We start from the raw sequence: 19,906 nt of genomic DNA on the forward strand, positions 1-19,906 counted from the left end.
ATATTACTGATCCGGACTCACTCAGACTCACGGTCCGATCTGAGTCTGAGTGAGTCGACTCATGAGTGAGTTTGCTGACCTATGTTAGAAGCAAATAGTAATCTGGTTGAATAATTTCAAATCGAATTCGAATACAATAGAACCCCGCTGATACGTTTTTGAAGGGACCGTAGAAAATAAACGTAAGAGACGGGAAACGCAAGAGCCGAAAAACAGGAAAAACGACAAAATATTTAGTGGTACAGAATTTTATTTCAATGCTTACGAGCAGCACGAAAATTGGCGCGCTCAGCCACGATCTAGTCGACGGATAGAAACGCGGAGCTGGGGTCGGCCTCATCCACAGAAATGTAATCAACGTATGTGATTTTTTTAACACCAACAGCTGTAGGCATGAAAGAACGAAGCACACGCAATCACGACCAGCGCGGCGAGTCCGACCGCGAACCGCGCGCACGACCATGCGAGCTCCAACCAGCTCGAACTCCTCCCATCCTCCGACAAATAACGATGATGATGAGTCTACGCCAACGCGATGGCAGAAGTGAATGCCAATCTCGAAGGCCTTGCTTTCGCAAGCAATTACGTCATAGACGCCATGTTTGTGAAATACAAATCTCAAAGGCTATGCTTTAGTCGATAGTAAATGCCAATCTCGAAGGCCTTGCTTTCGCGAGCAATTACGTCATGGACGCCATCTTTGCAGTGCGAATCTCGAAGGCGATGCATTTGCTTGCATCAATCGAAAGATCTTGTTGTTTGCACCTCTCGGCTAATGTTACGGCCAAACCAGGCCAAGCTGCGTGAAAATGAACCAATGACCGCTCTCTTCGGTAGTCACTCGGTCGGCTCTGAGCGCACTTCGCGACGTATCATACGGGAACGGTCCGACAGTTACGACGTAACAGCGGGGTTCCCAATACATTGTATCCTATGGGAGCTATGCTGGGACCGGCGGAAAACGACGTAACAGCCGGGAAAACGCAGCACTGAGGAACGTAACAGCGGGGTTCTACTGTAGTATATATCACATAAAGGAAAATGAGCATATTTGTCATGACCCAACTGATCTGCGTAATATTTTTTCGAAATTGAAACAAGGTACGTGCAAATGTCATTCTTTTTGGTTCAAAGGAAGTGGAAGCAACTTTGAATACATAGTTTTCACGTGACGTCATATCCGGCGTGCGGGACTTTTGTTGGGCAGTCGCCGCCATCACCGGGCGCCTACGAGCACACGCCTGTGGCCGCAAAGCCAGCGTGCGGTTGCGTCTGCGCACGTTCCGGCGGCATTTTCGCAGGCGACACTTGTGCACGAAATAGAATTTTGTCCCCGTTACTTCGACGAGCTCGTAGGGCCCACTAGAGTGCGTTATGAAGCGAAAATTGCCATGTGCGCAACCACGGATGCCGAGGTACGGCCACCAACGACGCACGTGGATATTATAAACTACCTGGTACTGTCAATCAGCTACATTTCGTTGCAGCAAAGGAAGTCTTACAAGTCCTTAGATGCGCACAATTATTTGACGAGTGGGTTCGTTAAGAACATTGCAGCGAAGAAGTTGCCGTCACAACGTGTCGTCGTGTTGGTCGAGGCGAGTGTGTAAACAGCAGCCCAGGGCGCTTCTTGCGAGTTTGTGCGCGCTTCAGGCCCATAGCCAGGGCGCAGGGGAACCCCCCCCCCCCCTTCCCGAAATTTGGATGGTTGTAAGTATTTTACCGAAAAAAAATAATAAAAATGGGTGTTTTTCAAGGCCTTCAGCAAGTGCCCCGCTCCCCCCGGAAAAAAAAATTCTGGCGACGGGCCTGATATGCTTACGCACGAAAAAAACAAAAATAGCGGACTTCCTTTTCTTTTTATCTTCTTAAAAGTATGTCGTACTCACTGCTCACGACAGTTTTACCGTAAACTCGCAAGGCGTGCACGAAAGTGCCTTCCAGCGAGAGCGTAAAAAAAAAAAAAAAAGAAGAGCTGAGCATCTAACAATGTGCAAGTGTGAACATCTGAAACAAGCTTAAATTGGTTGCTTTAGCAGAAATGCCAGTGGAGACATCCTAAACCCGTTTTTTTTTGTTCATGAAAAAGAAAAGCTCGTCGAGAGTTAAACTACCAAATTACTGTCTTCTGGTGGCACATTTGTACTAGCGCAGATCTGCTACTAGCGGCCTACTGCGATTCTCTAATAAAGTGGCGACCACAGATGCGAATGTTGTCCAAGTTCTTCAAGACTTTCCGATTTATGCGGGCCAGCCAAACGCCCCAGCGCCTTTCTGAGAGAGCCCGCGTTCTCTAGCACTGCTTGATAACCTTCGGCAAACAAAACATGCCGGTGCCTGACTCTCTGTGGGTCGGTTTAGCGGAAGCCTTGCTTCTGCTACGACAGCCGAACATCGCACAAATCGTCATGGCTGTGGCGCTAAGTACAACACTGTACAACACTGGAAAATGCGCGCGCCAGCTGCCGCAACACGGTAGCCGGGTTAGCCGCGTCTCGAAAGGTTCCCGAACATGGTGGCTGAGCAAAGCAGAAGTGGCTGTGGTGATGTCGCGTGACGTCCGTGAAAACTATGTATAGTTGCAAGATTTGGCTTTCAGTAGAATGCAAGTGATAACATGTAAAATATGTCACGTTTTAAAATTTACTATACTTAGAGCATATAGGCCAGTATAACAAGCTTTTAAACTTTAAAAAATGATAAATCGATGCGAGGGTAATATGTTCATTTAACCTTGAAGTGGGGCTTCGTGGCAGTGTGAATTTTACCTGGAAAGGTGTATTCATGGTATAGCACCCCTCCACTGCAGTGAAACCACCTTTACAGGGGGTTACATGCGGATTAATATACACCTATTCGTTCTTTGTGAATAGTTCAAAATTTCCAATAATTTAAATCCGAATTGAAGCGAATTTGAATACTGTAATATTTGTTTGAATATTCGAAGTGCTTGAATATTCGCACAAGCCTACTCTTTTGGAAAAGGCACTATACAGGTGTTATATAGGGCGAGGAGTCGCGTTAACACATGCAATATTGTGGGGCAGAAGCTATGCAGTGTGGAAACTTGGGCATGTTAGTAGCACGTAATGAAGTTAAGAACAATGGAACAGACAAGGATTGGCGAAGATAACACACACAGTGCTGACTTTCAACAATGTTTAATAGCGAAGCGAAGTACATGTATATGTATGGAATGTAGCCATGCGTAGAAGAGGGTGCAGTTATCAGCCGCGTCGATGACTATGGAATAACAAATCTCTTGTCACGTGTTGATTGAGCTTGAGGACAGTACACAATGTAAAATTAAGGTACGCACTCTCTTTGTGCAGTAGTGCAACTGATGGGGAACCTACACAGAAGCTGTCAAACTTCCTAATGTGATACGCTTCAGTGATTTCTCGCGTTAACTGCGAGCGGTGCTTACCTAATACCTCGCAGTGTTCAAAGAGGGGCATGCAGCCGCAGTCACTACAGTGACTTCCAAGGTAGCCTTGAACGGCATTGTGCACATCGTTATGATACTCACTCACTTAAATGGTCATTCAAGCACCTTCCAGTTTGCCCTATGTATTTATTTCCGCATGACAACGGAATAAGATACACAACAGCAGTAGCACAAACCACGAAGCGTGTTCTGTGTTTCACAGAGCATTGCAGTCGATTCACAGCTGGAGCATTCACAAGCTTATAAAGCTTTGATATCTTTTCCAGAGTGGAAAAAGCTACAGTGATGCCAGCGCGTTGCCCAATTTTTTTTCAGCCTGTGGGAAACGTCCAAGTAAGGGAGCACTGCAACAAAGTTCCTAGGAACTGGCGCATTTCGAGGCTGAAATTGCGCACTGTTCTATTCTAAGCAGCAGACACATGCTTCAGTGGCAGCAGCGCAAAAAGAACCTTTATTTCAGGCAGCAGCACACTTTTGTAGATAACGCAGCCCGTTGGGCAAAGCATACGTCATCGATAGTCACATCTTATGTGACCACGTGCCCAATGCAGAACATTCCTTCCTCCTTAAATTAAAGCTATACTTGTTTCTTTCTGTGCTTATATTTGGAGGCCTGATAGCAATCAGGTGGACGTCTAGTAAGCCGCTTAGTAAGCGAGAAAACGCACAAAAATAAAATGTGTGTGGCGACGCCACATTGAAGTTTCCGCACCATTCACCGTGACGTTACATGTTTTGATGGCACCTACTAGGGACTACGCAGTTCCTAATTGGTAAAAATGAAGTACATTGTCCTCTGAGGGGGCCATAGACTTAACATACCAAGTTTGGGGTAATTTTGTTGAGCCAATGGCGCCAAAATAGTACGACAAATACACTTTGAAATCCGTGACGTCACGCGGGGAGATTTCGGCGCGAAATTTAAAAATGAAACTGAATTTTTTTTTTCTCCTCTATTAAGAAACCTGTGGCGGCAAAATTAGCGACATTAGAGTTCTCAGAGCACAATTTATCGATCTAAACCGATTCATTGTTTCTCTTTAGTGTCCCTTTAAGGTTGTGTCAAACAAAGAAGCGAGCCCTCTAAAATTCCCTTCCTTCATTCATAATCATACCGTGGTTTTGGCATGTAAAACTCCTGAATTATTATTAATTATTACCTTTTCAATTTGAAGGTTGGCAGTGTTCCCTTGTACGGCAAAAGTTAACATTGTCTATGCATAAGTAAGGAATACTTTAGTGCACGCTAAGGCTATAGAAGATGAATAAGTCTGGAGTCGTATACAAGTTTTCTCATGATGAACTCCATCCTTCAGTGCATCCATCCTGCTAACCACTAGTGTGTTTAAAAACAGAATCATGTTAGTTATACGAGCAGCAATGCTTCGAATATTTATTATTTCTTTAACAGAGGTTCTGTTGCTGCATTTGAGTCTAATGTCTCACACTTTGTCTTACTTTATTCCATGCCAGATATACGAGGGGTGTTCAGTAAAGATTTCCCCTGACCCACTTCCTGTGGACGGAGAGCAACGAAACTTTGCAGATTTATTAGTCCTTCTCTACATAGGTGCCACCCAGGGACGCACACTTTTCCCATCTTTTTATGCAACTGTAAACGCCTCGCTTGTTAAAGTCGACAGGTTGCTCCAAAAGCCATGTTGTGACTTCAGAAATCAGATTCTTATCATCTGGAAAATGCTTGCCCTTTAAATACGACTTCATTGTTGGAAAAAGGTGGAAGTCCGATGGTGCGAGGTCGGGTGAATGAGGGGGATGCGGTAGAATTTCAAAGCCACAGCAGCGTGCTTCAATCTGGGCAACATATGAGTTGTGAACTGGGGCATTGTTTTGAAGAAGGAGGACACCTTTGGTGAGCATGCCATGTCTCTTGCTTTTGATGGCCTCCCGCAGTTTCTGCAGCAGTGAAGCATAGTATGCCCCAGTAATCGTGGCACCCTTTGCTAAGAAATCCATCAAGACTACTCCGTGCTGGTCCCAAAAGACTGTGAGCATGACCTTGCCCGCCGAGGGCTGGGCGCGTGCCTTTTTTGGAGGCGGAGAGTCCAAGGACTTCCATTACATCGACTGGATTTTAGTCTCCCGATCATAGTTATGGACTCAGAATTCATCCTGTGTAATCAGTCTGTTGAAAAAGTCCTCTTGATTTCCATGGCACATGGTCAAAAGAGTCTGGGAGCATTCGACTCGTTCCTGCTTTTGGAAAGGTGTGAGCAGCCGGGGAACCGAGCGAGCGGATACCTTACGCATATGAAGATGGTCCTGAATGATTTTTTCCGTTGACCCCACACTGATCTTGACATTTTGGGGTAGCTCTCGAACGGTTATGCGGTGATTTTCCAAAATGGCGGCCTCCACTTGTTGGATGGTGTGTTCATCGATAGCGGAGTGGGGTCGCCCTGCAATCGGAGCCGTTTCCACCGAAGTCCGACTGCATTTGAATTGACGGTGCCAGTTCATCACTACATCATATGATGGGGAATCCTTCCCATAAACCTCTTTCATCTCATCGAACGTCGCCCTTGGATTGCGGCCTTTCAAGTACAGGAACTTGATGACTGCTCTGTATTCCACTGCATCCATTATCTCACCTCACACCACTTCAGCACCTGTAAAAAAGGGCAGTTATTAATTCAGAGTTGTACATCGGCAAGTGACCTATAGTGACTTATGTCATTATGCATGCGGAGTTTCAGCATCCTGCAATAAATATAATTGAGTCAGGGGAAATCTTTATTGAACACCCCTCGTAACCTGCTATATATAGTGGGTGAGCATAGCATGCTTGTCTGCTTTGGTTATCCACTGTGCGCTGTGCAAGTGTAGTCTCTGCACCACTGAAATTTCAACCATCAATAGGGCTGTCAATAATGTCAATTGTGGGAGGTGGCTGTCGCTTCACATCAGTGCCAGCTGGATAAAAAGGAGCTGATAACTTGCGGAAAGCAGTTCCCCGACTTTGGCGTTCTTGCCAGGTTACAAAATGAGTTGAGTTGAATAAACTTTATTTGTAAAACGGTTGTTCCTACTTGAGCCTGGGGCTATGCTGCTAGGGATCTATCATTCGAGGAACACCTCTCGAGGTAGTGCACTTATACAGCTAAACCTCGATATATGAAAGTTTGTAAAATCTGCAATTTACTTTAGTATATCAGAAGTTCATTAAGTTAAAGTTTGACCTCTTATGCAAAGTATAGTTGCCAAAGAAATCATTTTTGTGCAAAAATTGTTGCAAGAATGTGCAAATACTACTGCAGTGTGAAAAAACTAAGTTCAGTAACGTAAAAAAGCCAGTTTTGTTGATCCTGAGGTCCAGAAAACATCATTTGATGGTGCGCTGGAGATGCTGCGCCTTCACAGTACCCATATGTTACGCATGAAGGAGTCTGTTAGGCTAGTTGGTCTATCATCGTTATCACTAGATTTAGCACACAAAAAATTCATGCAGACAACACAATAGATGAGGACGAGTGCTAAAACCAACTGTTTATTTCAATTGACGCCCCCTCCAATATACAGTCTATTTTTTGTTTTTTGTTTTAGACAGTACAGATTTTTAAAAAATTTCCATGACAGTCGGGCTCCTGTCATTTCCGTACGCGAACTCTATGTCGAGGTGGAAATACTTTGCTGCAGCTAAAACATCTTTGACGTGACTTGTTAGCAACTCATTAATTAATGTTTAAATTATTGACTTGAGGGCAGTCATTACATTGGAAAGTTGTAGTGCATGCCAATTTGTGACATACCCATCTTTTAGAAATCGCAAAATTTGCATGTGATTCGAGGAAACGCGGCCTCTCTGTTATGTAAGACTGGAAGTACACGTGATAAGGAAGTGACAAAATTAGAATCGAGACGCGCCGAAGCAGAACCTGGTCAGTAAAATCTGCACGCATTCTGAAATACTCAAGTGGACAGCTTATTCTTTGGGTATGATGTGTAACGCTTATCTGTCTGTTTCTTAAACTATAGGCAGGCATGAAAAACTTTTTTGCCTGTCTGCAGAAGGAAGCACCGCATTGGCTGCCCAAGAGTTTTATGCTTCACAGAGAAAGAAAAGGTTGATATTGTGTTTCTTTTTTGCACATCTCGATAGAAACAGATACACTCAAACCTCGATATAATGAACACGGATATAACGAATTATCGGTTATAACGAAGTAAATGAAGAATAGTCTTGTCATAGATAGTGTTGCCACTAAACGTTTATAACGAATTTTCGGATATAACGAAGTTATTTTCGTGGCAGATGTGACTTTGTTATAATGAGGTTTGAGTGTAAACACCAAACACCACACATAAAGGTAAGGCGATCCTCTGACGCAAGTGAGACGACTGCCGCTTTTCATGAAAAGATACGGCCACGATGCTCCTTAATTCATACTTCTTCACTTCCTTGTAACAGGTAGTTCCAGTCTGACGTAACAGAGTGGTTGCGTTTCGTGCACACTGGGTGCGATCAGTTTCTATATTTGCCATAAAATTCGATCATGAATATCTTGAATTACATGAAACTTTTGTGATTTCTAAACGATGGGTATACCATAAATTGTCATGCACTATAACTTTCTAATGTAGGGAACTGCCATCAAGTCAATAATTTAGAAGTTAATTACCAAGTTTTTGTTAACCCCTTGTAGGTTCACTGATATTTATGACACGATGTTATAAAAACTGGCTGTGGTATATACATATAAACAACAAATAAACAGTATGAAACAAATTTCATAAAAATCAAGTCGGTACTTTGATGGAAAAAAGTGGGACATATGTGTCCCACTGACTCATGAAGGTAACATCACGCGATCACATCACCGGGTGTTTGGGATGAAACCGCCGAAACAAGTGGTACAGATGAGCATTTTTCAAGTTGTGCAAAGGAACGCTGTGGGCACCTCATTTCCAGCAGCAGAACAGCACCTGCACATTTGCCTTACAAGCCTCCATAGGGCTGTGGTCTGTTCCTGTAAAGCGTGCTTCACTGCTTACACCAACCATTTTTTTCTCGATTTTGTTGTCCCTTCTTCCTCGGTCAATATGGTCGAGTACTGATGTTGTCCCTGAATATCTGCCCACTTTTCAAGAGGTATATGATATCAAGAAAATTATTCCCATGCACTGTTATCTACAATTAGGCTTAGCGAAGAGCGTGGCAATTTCGCAAAGGACTGTGTTTCGATGCATTTGTCAGTCAAGTTACTGGACAAGTCTACAAAAACACATGATAACTAGAAACTGAAATCGCCTCTCCAGAAAACCAGAAAAAAAGAAAATTACCTGGCATGTTGAACAAGTTTTTTTTTATCTGAACGAGAGGAAAATTCAGAAGCTTCCATAAAAAATGGAACAAATTTCAACAGCATTGTGGCACTACTGCCACCTTCCAAAATTGCGGTAAAACAATTTTTCTCGAACTTGCATAGACTTAGGTAAGATAGCAGCCACTTAGTGCTGCACCAATTGCGACAGGTGCTGTGGGAGAAAAATTTTTCTGCAGAAGGAAAAGTGGGACGTATGTTTTCCTCTAACACACAGAGAGTTAATTAGTCACAATGGTGCCATTTCAGCTGAGGCAAAGTGTTTCCACCTCGATGTAGACTTTGTGGGCGAAAATGACAGGAGCCTTACTGTCATAGGATTTTTGTAAAAAAAAATTTTATTGAGGTGCCCCCTTTCTTCGCAGTCACTGCTGAAAAACGCGCTGCTCCACTTCAGCGGCCTCTCTCTGTCATGCGGCACGCAATTAAAAAATTGCATTTGTAAAATCTTCATGCAAGTCAATTAAATTACCACTGGCACGAGCAGAAGTTTCAATTTATTGCCTTGACCTTCCTCTGAAATAGTAGTGAAACTTCTTTATATTGAAACCAAAGGTAAACATTCTTCGTTATATTCAGGTGAAAAATACATGGTGTTCTGTGGATATGAAGTTATGAAAACTGAAATACTTCATTATATTGAGCATCTCATTATATTGAAGTTCGTTAGTTCAAGGTTTAACTATATTTGTTCTTTTCTTTTTTTTTTCTCGCAACAAGAAGCTGCGGTTGGAATTCACCAAACTCCAGGAGGCATACTCTAAACAGACAGCTGAACTTCAGTGTGCACGTGAGGAAATCACAGTAAGTGCATAGCTGTGAAACTTTAAAATACCTATATATTTTTGGCCATGCTACTATAGAAGCACTCTCGTGCATCTGTTTGCATCAAGGAGCTAGCTATGACATCAACTTGTCAATATTTGATTGCTCAGTGTGCATAATTCACACAAGAAATGCACAAAAAATTTTCTTTTTTTCTTTGGAAGTCCTGGAGGTTTTTTCTGTTTTTTTACATTGCCTTGTCATGGTGGCAACGTACAGGGTGTTTTTTTGTTTGTTTTTTTTATCTATACTAGACTGTGGAGATAGGTTTTGCACGAAGCTTACCCTACAAGGCGACCGGGAAGAGACGCGACGTTCTCCACTGCCGCAGCGAACAAAGATGCTACGGCTGGGTTCGTCGACTCTCCGGCGCGGCGCAGAAAAGGCAGCATTCGAGGCAGGATGTCAACAAACACGGGTTTATTAACCCAAGATGCAACACAGTGCGACACTCGCGGGTTTGCAGGCCGTCAGGGTAACTCCGGAAGACCGATCGAGTGCACTTGCCTGTGGTGCTACGGTTACCACACAAAGGGGGAACCACCGAAGCACGCGAATGAGAAGCCACCTGCAATAGCAGCGCGTGACTGCCTCGTTGCAGGCATGCGAGCATCTCCCGCAGGCAAGCCAGTGCCAGACAGAAGCAAGCTCGTGGGAAAGGGGGTTGTCACTGGCGGCCATTGAGGACCAATGAAGCGCAGTGACGTGTGCAAGCGTTCTCCGGACATGTCCGGACGTGTGGCTCGTGCGGGGAAGACCAACGCATGGTTCGCACCAAGCAAAAAGGCCTCGCGGCGTAGCCACGGTAGCCATGTTGCCAATTAACGGCGGTTCCCAGCGCTCGAGCCGCTCAGGTCCATCACACGCTAGCTGGGGAACGAGGCACCAAAGGGGGAGGGCGCACTCGATTCCCGCAAGACAATATAGATCTTTCAAATGAAGCTTGTTATGAGTTACAGATTTTGATGGCAGCGTTGGCTTATGTAAAAAGCCCGGGCCCAGAACGAATAGATTCTTTGAGCGTACAGAAATGTGGCCCTTGAAGGTGTACCGGTCACATGCGTATTTGTATGCTTCCAATAATTTCTCTCTTGATAGTAACTTTTCAGCGATCAGCCGTTTCTGATATAACAATTTGATCTTTTATCTGCAGTGTTCATAGTAATTATGACATAAATGACATAAGTAATGCCCCCTATTGGCTGCGAGATCGACCTATAGGTGGCAGCACCGTCGCTGCGTTAGTGTGGATACGTTGCTCTTGTGCTGTGTGTAAGTGTACGGAGCTGCCGTTTCTATATCGTCATTCTGCGCTCCGTAGCTGTCGAAAACGTTTCAGTTTCCAAGGGAAGGTATTGTTCGGTTCGGCAATGCCACACATATTGCACAGAGCCAGTGATAAATTTTCATTCCTACTCGGCAATGCGCAACATCACCAAGAGTGGCTTGTCAGGTGTCGGAATGGCAAGGCGCCTTCCGATGGTGTACAGCAAGCAGCTCGATCACCATGGGTTGAAGCGTTCGCTGGTGTGAAGAGTTGGTGCTCGGTCAAATATGCTAACATGTTTCTCACTCTTAGTCTGTAATCTATGCATTCATGCTTGTTGCAAGCACAGTTTCTGCGTGCTATGTGCGTGAACACTGTTTCAGTCCGTGAAAGATCATGGCGGCTTGGCCAGGGCTGCCAGTGATGATTTGCTGGCGCTTTTGCATACTTCTGCAAGTAAATGAATTAAGTCTCCAAGTATGCAATTCGCTCTACATTCTTCGTGCGCCACCTTCGCAGTGAATGCAACGTTTCTTTGTGCTAGCTGCGAGCGAGCGTCACCGAGCCTTACTGTTGTTTGCGCATTTTCTGTCGCGCTTACTCAACTCCGAGAAGCGTTCTCAGGGTTTCGAAGTATAAGTGTGAGCACCGAAACGCGTCCAGTTTGTGCATGATCTCGTACAGAGTAAGAAATGTCGTTTTGCAAGCCAGAAAGAGATGGACCATGTAAGCGATTAATGAACATACGCGAGTGAGTTTATCGATACTGCTCATGCTGATAAGTTTGTTCTCTGAATGTTTTAAATAAGTCTTCCAGAAATGAGTGAGGCCTGATAAACTACCAAAGTTGAAGTTAGCGTTTATTTGCTGTCTCACAAGGCGCAATACAACAAATTGTGGTACGTGCTGCGAAAAACCATATCCGAACAACTTGAGGTTTTATAAGCATTCTGCAGGGCATGAGCAGTTTAAATCTGCTATTGTCTTCGTGTCAGTCAACTTCACGTAAACGTTTTTTTTTTGGGGGGGGGGGGGTCTTTGCTAAGCCCGGAAGGCTGGAGCACAAATGCGATAATGTGCACGGCATTGTCAGAGCAGCACGTAGAAGAGACAACACTGATATGAGTGATGTGGCCCGGTACAACAACTTTGTCGTCATCGACGATAAATGTGACACAGTCCCAAACATGAGTCAGAATTCTGCTCAGAGGCAAAAGTGCTGTGACACGGAATTACAAATGTTAGTCTCACAACACGTTGAAAAGCGACAAGTAGTATATGTGGTGCGGTTGCATTAAACAAATGCTTTTTGCATCGCTACTGAAAAAAAAAACGACTGACTTTACGAACTTCCATTACAAAAGGGAAAGAATGAGTTGACTCAACGTCGACCAAGTTGTCCCCATCAACTTCCATCGTGGATTCTCAAACAACAAACTCAACACACGCTGCTGCTGGAGCGGCGACAGGCCGCCGGCATCCACATTTTGGGACTTTGTCCGTTTGCCGCTAGGTGCCAGCTCTGTTCAATCTCGAGCCAAATACCTTCCTTAGCTTCATTAGTTTGTGTCTGACAAAGAAACGAGCCCTCGATCAATTCCCCTGTTTAGTTTATGCTATGCTAGGAGGTACTTGGCACATACTAAACTATACTATACTAGGCTATGACATGGTTTAGCCTCTCCTCTCCTCTTTTCCTTCCTCTTCATCCTCACATCGCTCCTTGTCACCCTCACTTCCCTTTCACACCGTTGCTATACTATAGTACTATGCATGGCTATGCTATGCTAGATGCTGTTTGGCACTTACCCACTTTCAGTGGCGCATACCCACCCAAGTTCTTACGTCCCCCGCCAGAATTACCTAAAGCTTAAACAGCTCCACTGTTAAAAATTGGAAGCAGCTTCACTGACTTACGATCACAAACACTGGTTAAAGAGGGGAGCTGGTGGCATCGTATTGCTGTCATTGCTTGACTTTGCTCTATAGTAGGTTTGCCACCATCTGCACTGTTTGACCAGTCTTCACGACGTTAAGTCAGTGAAGATGCTTCAAATTTCAAATTCATAACGTTTATTTTTTTTATGAAACAGTGCATGACTAAACGAAGGACAAGAAAAGGAGTGCAGAAGACTTGCGCTGTCCTGTGCGCTCCTTTTTTCATCCTTCGTTTAGTAACGCGCTGTTTCATCAAAAATGAACTTCAACCAACTTGTCCAACTTACTATCTTGCTTCATAACGTTTAGTGGACCGGAGGTGAGTAGTGGGGCTTGCCCAGTTTCTGTGGCACATGCCGCAAAGCTAGTTAAAGGCAGCTTCTTCATTCTTTAGTGGACCGGAGGTGTGTTGTGGGGCTTGCCCAGTTCCTGTGGCACATACCCATTAGGAGCTGCTTGGCACATACCCGCTATGCTTGTTAACATGCCTTCCTTTTTAGTGCACCAGAGGTAAATAGTGGGCCTTACCCAACTTCTGTGGCACATACCTGCTAGCAGCATTACACTTCACAGGGATTAACCTCGACCTTAAACAGATCCACTTTAATAAAGAAAAGCAGTAGTTCAGGCACGTACACACCAAGCTTCACTTGCCCCCATTTTCCTGATAGGGGAAGGGCTTCTGAATTTCCTAATAAAAATTTTATGACAGTCAGGCTCCTGTCATTTACAAACGGGAACTCTACGTCAAGGCAGAAATGCTTTGCCGCAGCTAAAATGACATTGAAGGGACTAATTAAGAAAATTTTGGGAATTAACTTTTTAGTTGTTGTCTGTAGGGCAGTTGTTTATATTAGAAAGTTCTGGTCCATGACAATTTATGGTATACTCTTTTCTTTTTTAGAAAGCACAAAAATTGCACATGATTTGAGATATTCATCATCGAATTTCAATGGTGATATCAAAACTGACCATGCTCGGCGTGCAGGAAACACAGCCACTCTGTTTCGTCAGATCATGATGTCCCATTACCAGGAAGTGACAAAATATGAACGAAGCCGTGTTGAAACAGAATCTGGTCAGGAAAAATGGCATACTATAGTCTGAAATACGCAAGTAGACCGCTTATTCTTTGCATGAAATGTGTAGTGTTTATCTCAAATTTTTTAAGCTATAAACAGGTGCAAAAAAACTAATTTGCCTGTCTGCAAGAAGAAGCGCCACAGTGGCTGCCCCTGAGCTTTGTGAAAACGTGGATATTGCGGCTTTCTTGCACTCAACCTGAATGAAAGAGATAAGCACCAAACACCACATGCAAAGTTCATGCGATTGCCAGTGCGAGTGAGATGTCTTGCCGCTCTCTATGACAACTTGCAGCTGCGACGCGGCTTCATTCAAATTTTGTCACTTCCTTGGCACGATCAGTTCCGATCTGACGTTGTAGAGTGCGGTCTGACGTTACAGGGTGCAGCGGCGTGGTCAGTTTCGATGACGAACATCTCAAACTACATGCAGCTTTTGTGATTTCTAAAAATAGGTATGCCATAAATAATCATCAACTACAACCTTCTGATATAAACAACTCTCCTAAATTCAATATTAAAAAGTTGAATAATGAGTTTCGTTAATCACTTCGATGTCATTTTAGCTGCGGCAAAGTATCTCCACCTCAATGTAGAGTTTGTGTGCTGAAATAATAGGAGCATGACGGTCATAGGATTTCTACTAAAAATCTGTACTGCCTAAAAAAACACCCTGTGTAGTTTAACCTCATTATAACAGTCATCTGACACAAAGCTAGCTTCATTATATTGGCTATTTGTTATAAACATTAGCAACTAAATCGTTTCATGGCACACTATAAATTTTGCGGGTTTCCAGAAAAAAATATATTTCAAAAAATATTTCAAGGGGTAGGGTACAGACACAAAAATTTTCAGTTTTTTTTTTTTGCGTCGAATGAAAGGCCAAGCCCTCAAGAGCCTACAAAATTTACTGCTAAGCGTGAGTGCACCCTCAAAAAGTAATTACAGTATAGTTTTAAAAGCTAGTTTTGGTTCCTACTGTACCCTGACGTCACAACATGGTATGAGCTTCTTGTCAGGTTTTCGCACAAAATATTGTGACGTTTCCATGGCCGCTCCGCACCGTGGCTCCATTGGTGTTGCAGAGGCGGCCATTTTTAATGTTTTGGTGACGCATGAACGGCCATTTTGGACGTTTTGTTACCTGACATCACAACTAGCCAGACCACTGCGTGAAGTCACCAGAATTAGTACTGTAGGCTGACATCAAACGTGCCAATGTCAGTAGCTACGCCATGGGAAAATTGATTTTAATATCAAAATCAAATATCAGCATTTGCTGAGCTTGACACTTGCTCAGAGCCATCTCTGTATACAGGAGATTTGTGTGGCAGAGTAAACTCACCTTTGAAAAATGGTGTCGTACCCCTTTAAGAGTGAAGCGATTTTTAGACATAAAGTGTTGTATTTTAAGCTAGGATGATAAAAACTTCAAAGATTGTGTATTTTGATGTGCTGATACCAAATATTGAACTGAATCTTTACGTAGACTATACTATTAATTTTAAAATGAATTATTTATGAAAACATCATTTCATCACATATTTATAAGACTGGCTGCACAGATCTTGCTGAATTAAATGCCATTGGATTCTACACATGCCAACAAGTGCAACAAGTGTGATCTTATGGTTCTAGCTTGGATGACTGAGAAAAAGCACTTCTCATTTTACTCTTCCTAAATATTTGTAACTTCTCAAAGTAACATTTGGCACCCTGTTGCACTCACTAAACACTCAGCGTTTCAGCAAGGCAAAAATGATAGCAATTGGGTGTGCCAAAGCTGCAAAAAGCTTCTCAGTAGATAGTAAGGTTAAGAAGAAAGAAAACAGGGAAAATAACAATGAACAAAACATCATTGGTTGCTGATTTGATATAAAAGCACTGTTATGGCTAAAGTAATAATCTAGTATTAATGAAAATTGGTGGGATTATGCATCGGTATTGGGAGAATTAAAAAATAGCTCTTCTGATTTTTTTTTTTTTGACAATTTTTGGTCCCCAAAAGCAGCTCCTCCCCTCCCCCCACATACTGTGGCTTGATATTTGCTTTTAACGTCTGTATGCCATCGGTACTATGCCACTCATCTTAAACCTTTTGCTCTTGTCATGCTAACCGACTCCTTACATAAGTTTAATGCAACACTGTACGTGAACTATTATGCAAAATGCTACACTGTGGGACAAGAAAGTACAACACATGGGCCCATGTGTTGTATTTTCTTGTCCTGTCATTTTGCACTCCTTTGAATAATCTTTAAAATGTGGCAACAATCTTAAACTTCCAACCCTTCTTAGAAAATTGTGGCAAGTCATTTTCTTAATTATGATTGAGAATGGCTTACTTTCTCTGGTCTTTCTTCAGGCATTCAAGGAGAAAAAAGAAGGAATGGAAAAAGCCATTTCCCGCCAATGTAAGTTTTTATCTTGCTCACAGTCTTATACTTGAATTACTGTATAGTACAGTCGCTCTGTAACGAACAATGCTACAACAAAATATCCACTGCAACAAAAGATTTTCAATTCTCCATCAGCTTCCCATAGAAAACAATGGAAAAAGTGTCTCATCATAATGAATAATTTTCTTGGGTTCATTGAAGTTTTCGCAAGTGCTACCACATAGGGTAAGGGCACTTCCTTAGGATTGCCGCGAAATTCCGGCGACAACTTGACAATTTCTCGTTGGTTCATGACGTCCTGAGCAGTGCAGCTGCATCGCAGGACCTGTGTCTTTATCTGAGACATGCTTTGCACTGCCACACGCACATTCCAATAAATTTTTCACCACTGGCATGCTCGGTGACAGATTGTCCATCCACCACAGTGTAGCTGGTGGGTTTGATGCGCATGTGGGCCATGGCAGAATTTTTCAAGAACTACTGCTCGTTGTCACTAGTGCTGCGATCATGGATGACAACCACGGCATTCTGAAACCACACGTGCAGCCAGCGCCTACCTAGTCCTAGCTAAACTATATTCTGCAGCTACCACTGCGAACAAAATCACGGTTGTGTCGATGCAACCCTGTATGGCAATCACTCTGAAGGTACCTGCACATCCAATGCTCACAGTCATAGCGATGCTGCTTGCCACAGCAGCTGCACATGAAACCACGGATGGTATCGTCACAATCATTGATAGCGACTATGTAACTCCGAAGGTACGCGGCTAACGCAGCAAAAGATTAAAGGGAATGAAGTCAGATTAAAGGGAATGAATGAATGCAGACTTCGGCTTAGTTCATGGCTGGCCTCTGTCAAAGTTCTGAGGCTAGTCTGAATACCGTATTTTCATGCACATAACCCACAGCCTCCACTATATATCATGGTATAATAAAAATTAAAAGAAAAGATCCCCACATATTGATGTGAAGCCACCTTCATTGCATTACTGTGAAGACATACCATGAGGCCAACTTGCACACCGAAATTCACGTATAACTCACACCCCAACTTTAGCTCTGAATTTTCAGAATATTTTGCACGGGCTATACATGAGAAGATACAGTAACTCCATGTGCAGCCAAACACGTCTGAGTTAGTGAGAGTTCAGTGCAAAAAATTATGCAAATGATTGCCTGAATGAGTCATAACCATTAGGTCTTCCTCCCTTTTGTAGTCTATATAGGAAAGTTCACTGGAACGAAATTCCATGACAATGAACTTTCTCGCACGTCCTGTTGCAGCGGGATTTGACTGTAGCACCTTGTTAATGTATGCCACTAAGATTAGGTTACAGCTTTAGAATAGATTGTTCCTTGTGTGTTGTGACTTATGTCCTGCTATAGGAATCAATGTATTTCCTTTAATTAATGTGATTAATTACGAGTCAGTGCAAACAACTATAAAAAATTCCTTCAGGCTAGGAAAAGCCTGTTTTAGTATGCAAAGTACTAAAGGAATAAGGCAGAATGCACGAAAAAAAAAAAAACTTTTTTTCTCTCTGCAGAATCTTACCATGTCTCACAGAATCCCATTGGTAGACTATTTGTATCATGTGAAGCTCTCAATTTATTTCAATAAGTGTACACAGGAACAACGAAATAGAGCTGTCTAGTTGACTGCTGTTGCTCATGAACGGATATGCCTGTTCGAATCTTCAGAATTTCCACATTTACAGAATGCAGACAGCATGGGTGGTAGTTACAGTGTGAGCGATGTACTACATGGGCCAGAGGCTATAGGGTAGGGCAAGTGAATGGCATGGTGAGACCGTGAGGCTTGGGCAGTTGGCCATGCTTTTCAGCAAAGATAATAAGAGTAAAGGTATTCAATCGACACAATACAGCCTACCTTTTGCTCCATTGGTAAAATATACTGATGTGTATTGTCCTCATGTTAGTGCTCATTTCCTGATATATTCTAGTTTTTTCTACACTTATATATTCTACACTATCCATCAATTTTTCATTGGTTATAAATCATGCCTTTAGTATGAGTTTAGAATTTCTACATGTACAACAAACTTGGTCCAATGTGTTATTTCTCAATTATGTGCTGGCATTGATGTACTGCCTGTCTTTCCAGTGAACAAGACAAAGATGGTGCTTAAACAAACGCGGGGAAACTTGACAAGCATGCGCAGCCGGGACTCCAAACCTGAAAGGGACCCCAAAGCTGAAAGAAACCCCAAGGCTGAAAGGAACTCCAGGGCTGAAAAAAAATGATTTTCTGTCATATTAGTAAATGATAAGAGTGGTGACCACTGTAATTTTTAAAACTAGGTGTTTTATATATTTCTCTCTAGATTTTTGTTTATTATTTAGTTTTTATGTTCTGTCATGTAGAAGAGAAAAATGCCATAAAGCACATCATAAGTACATAAGTTTGGTGGTGTAGGGCGCTTTGTGTGCTCTGGATTTTGTGAGACTTGGAAAGTGCGTTTAGTGCTAAAAGCGTACTTACTGCAGTAAGCTTCATTGGACTATGTACTATGTGCACATTAGAAAACATATAGCTCTTGTAGTGTTCCCATGTTGTAATGCACATGACTGCATGTTAAGCACGATACTACTTGCAATCTTATGTAGGCAGTAATAACTCTCACATTACGTCTCTGGGACCTGCAACATTTGTAACTACAGTGACAAGGTAGTCTCATTGTACATAGCAGCTGTATTCACAAAGGAAATATATACCATGCATTGAAGAATTACTCTTTCTTGTTGGTTTTTATTTTTAAGTGTTGTTTCATGACTGCCAAAGGCTCATCTCCTGCAACAGCAGCAGGCTTTTATAGCAGACACTGCCATGGTCTAAATTTGCACACATCATTGTTCCATCTACAGGTCTGATTGTGAGTCTATGTGGGGCAGAAAAACAAAGCTTATGAGAATATTTCAATTTTTTCCAGTATTCTATTGAATATTGGTGTTAATTTGCTTCTGTTTAAATTTTAGCATTCACGCTTTTTTAAGTAATTTGGAAGGGCTGTTGACATAACTCCATAACCAAGGCAAACCAAAGGCAAACTCATTTAAAGGGGCCCTGCAACACTTTTTCATCATAGAAAACGCTGCTGATCGCAGTGATTCCACTCCTGCGCCAAATGCACCAGAGTGCGCTAAATTGTATTTACAGCACCATCTTGATAATATCAACGGAAATTATGCCGAACTGCACCAAAGTCTCGGGTTCGGGGGCATCTATAACCAGCAGTTGCACCACCGCCACGTCAAAACATGTGCAGCTTGGTCTTGGGGCCGCCAAAGCCACAACCGTGGACCAAGAAATGTTCCGCTAAATAAACAGCACTTGCGCGTGTGTCCCGAATAAGCCACGATGCCATGCACGGTGCCGGTGCATTGTCTGTCGTGCGAGTCATCTCGACGGCAAAACGCACTCTCTGCAGAGGCTCGCGACGTCTAGGCGAATCGGTAGCAAGAAAGTGTGGCGGTGATTCATCAGCGGATGTCGTCTGTTCCAGAAACGCCGTTGCTAGCTCATTTCAAGCATCGCACAGCATGTAATTGAAGCAATGTTCACTAATAAATACACTTGTG

General features: G+C 43.0%; 1 protein-coding gene across 1 annotated transcript in view; it reads left to right on the forward strand.

The window, feature by feature from the left end:
* Positions 1-19,056, forward strand: part of LOC119401993 (uncharacterized) — a 160,456-nt gene extending 141,400 nt beyond the window's left edge. The window contains exons 25-27 of the mRNA XM_049417623.1: positions 9,511-9,594; positions 16,271-16,319; positions 18,432-19,056. Coding sequence (XP_049273580.1) covers positions 9,511-9,594; positions 16,271-16,319; positions 18,432-18,571 — 273 coding nt within the window. The 3' untranslated portion in view covers positions 18,572-19,056. The remainder of the gene's footprint in view (positions 1-9,510; positions 9,595-16,270; positions 16,320-18,431) is intronic.
* The last annotated feature ends 850 nt before the right edge of the window (positions 19,057-19,906 follow it).

Source organism: Rhipicephalus sanguineus, chromosome 1 (genome assembly GCF_013339695.2).
Source record: "Rhipicephalus sanguineus isolate Rsan-2018 chromosome 1, BIME_Rsan_1.4, whole genome shotgun sequence".
Taxonomy (NCBI): Eukaryota; Metazoa; Arthropoda; class Arachnida; order Ixodida; family Ixodidae; genus Rhipicephalus; species Rhipicephalus sanguineus.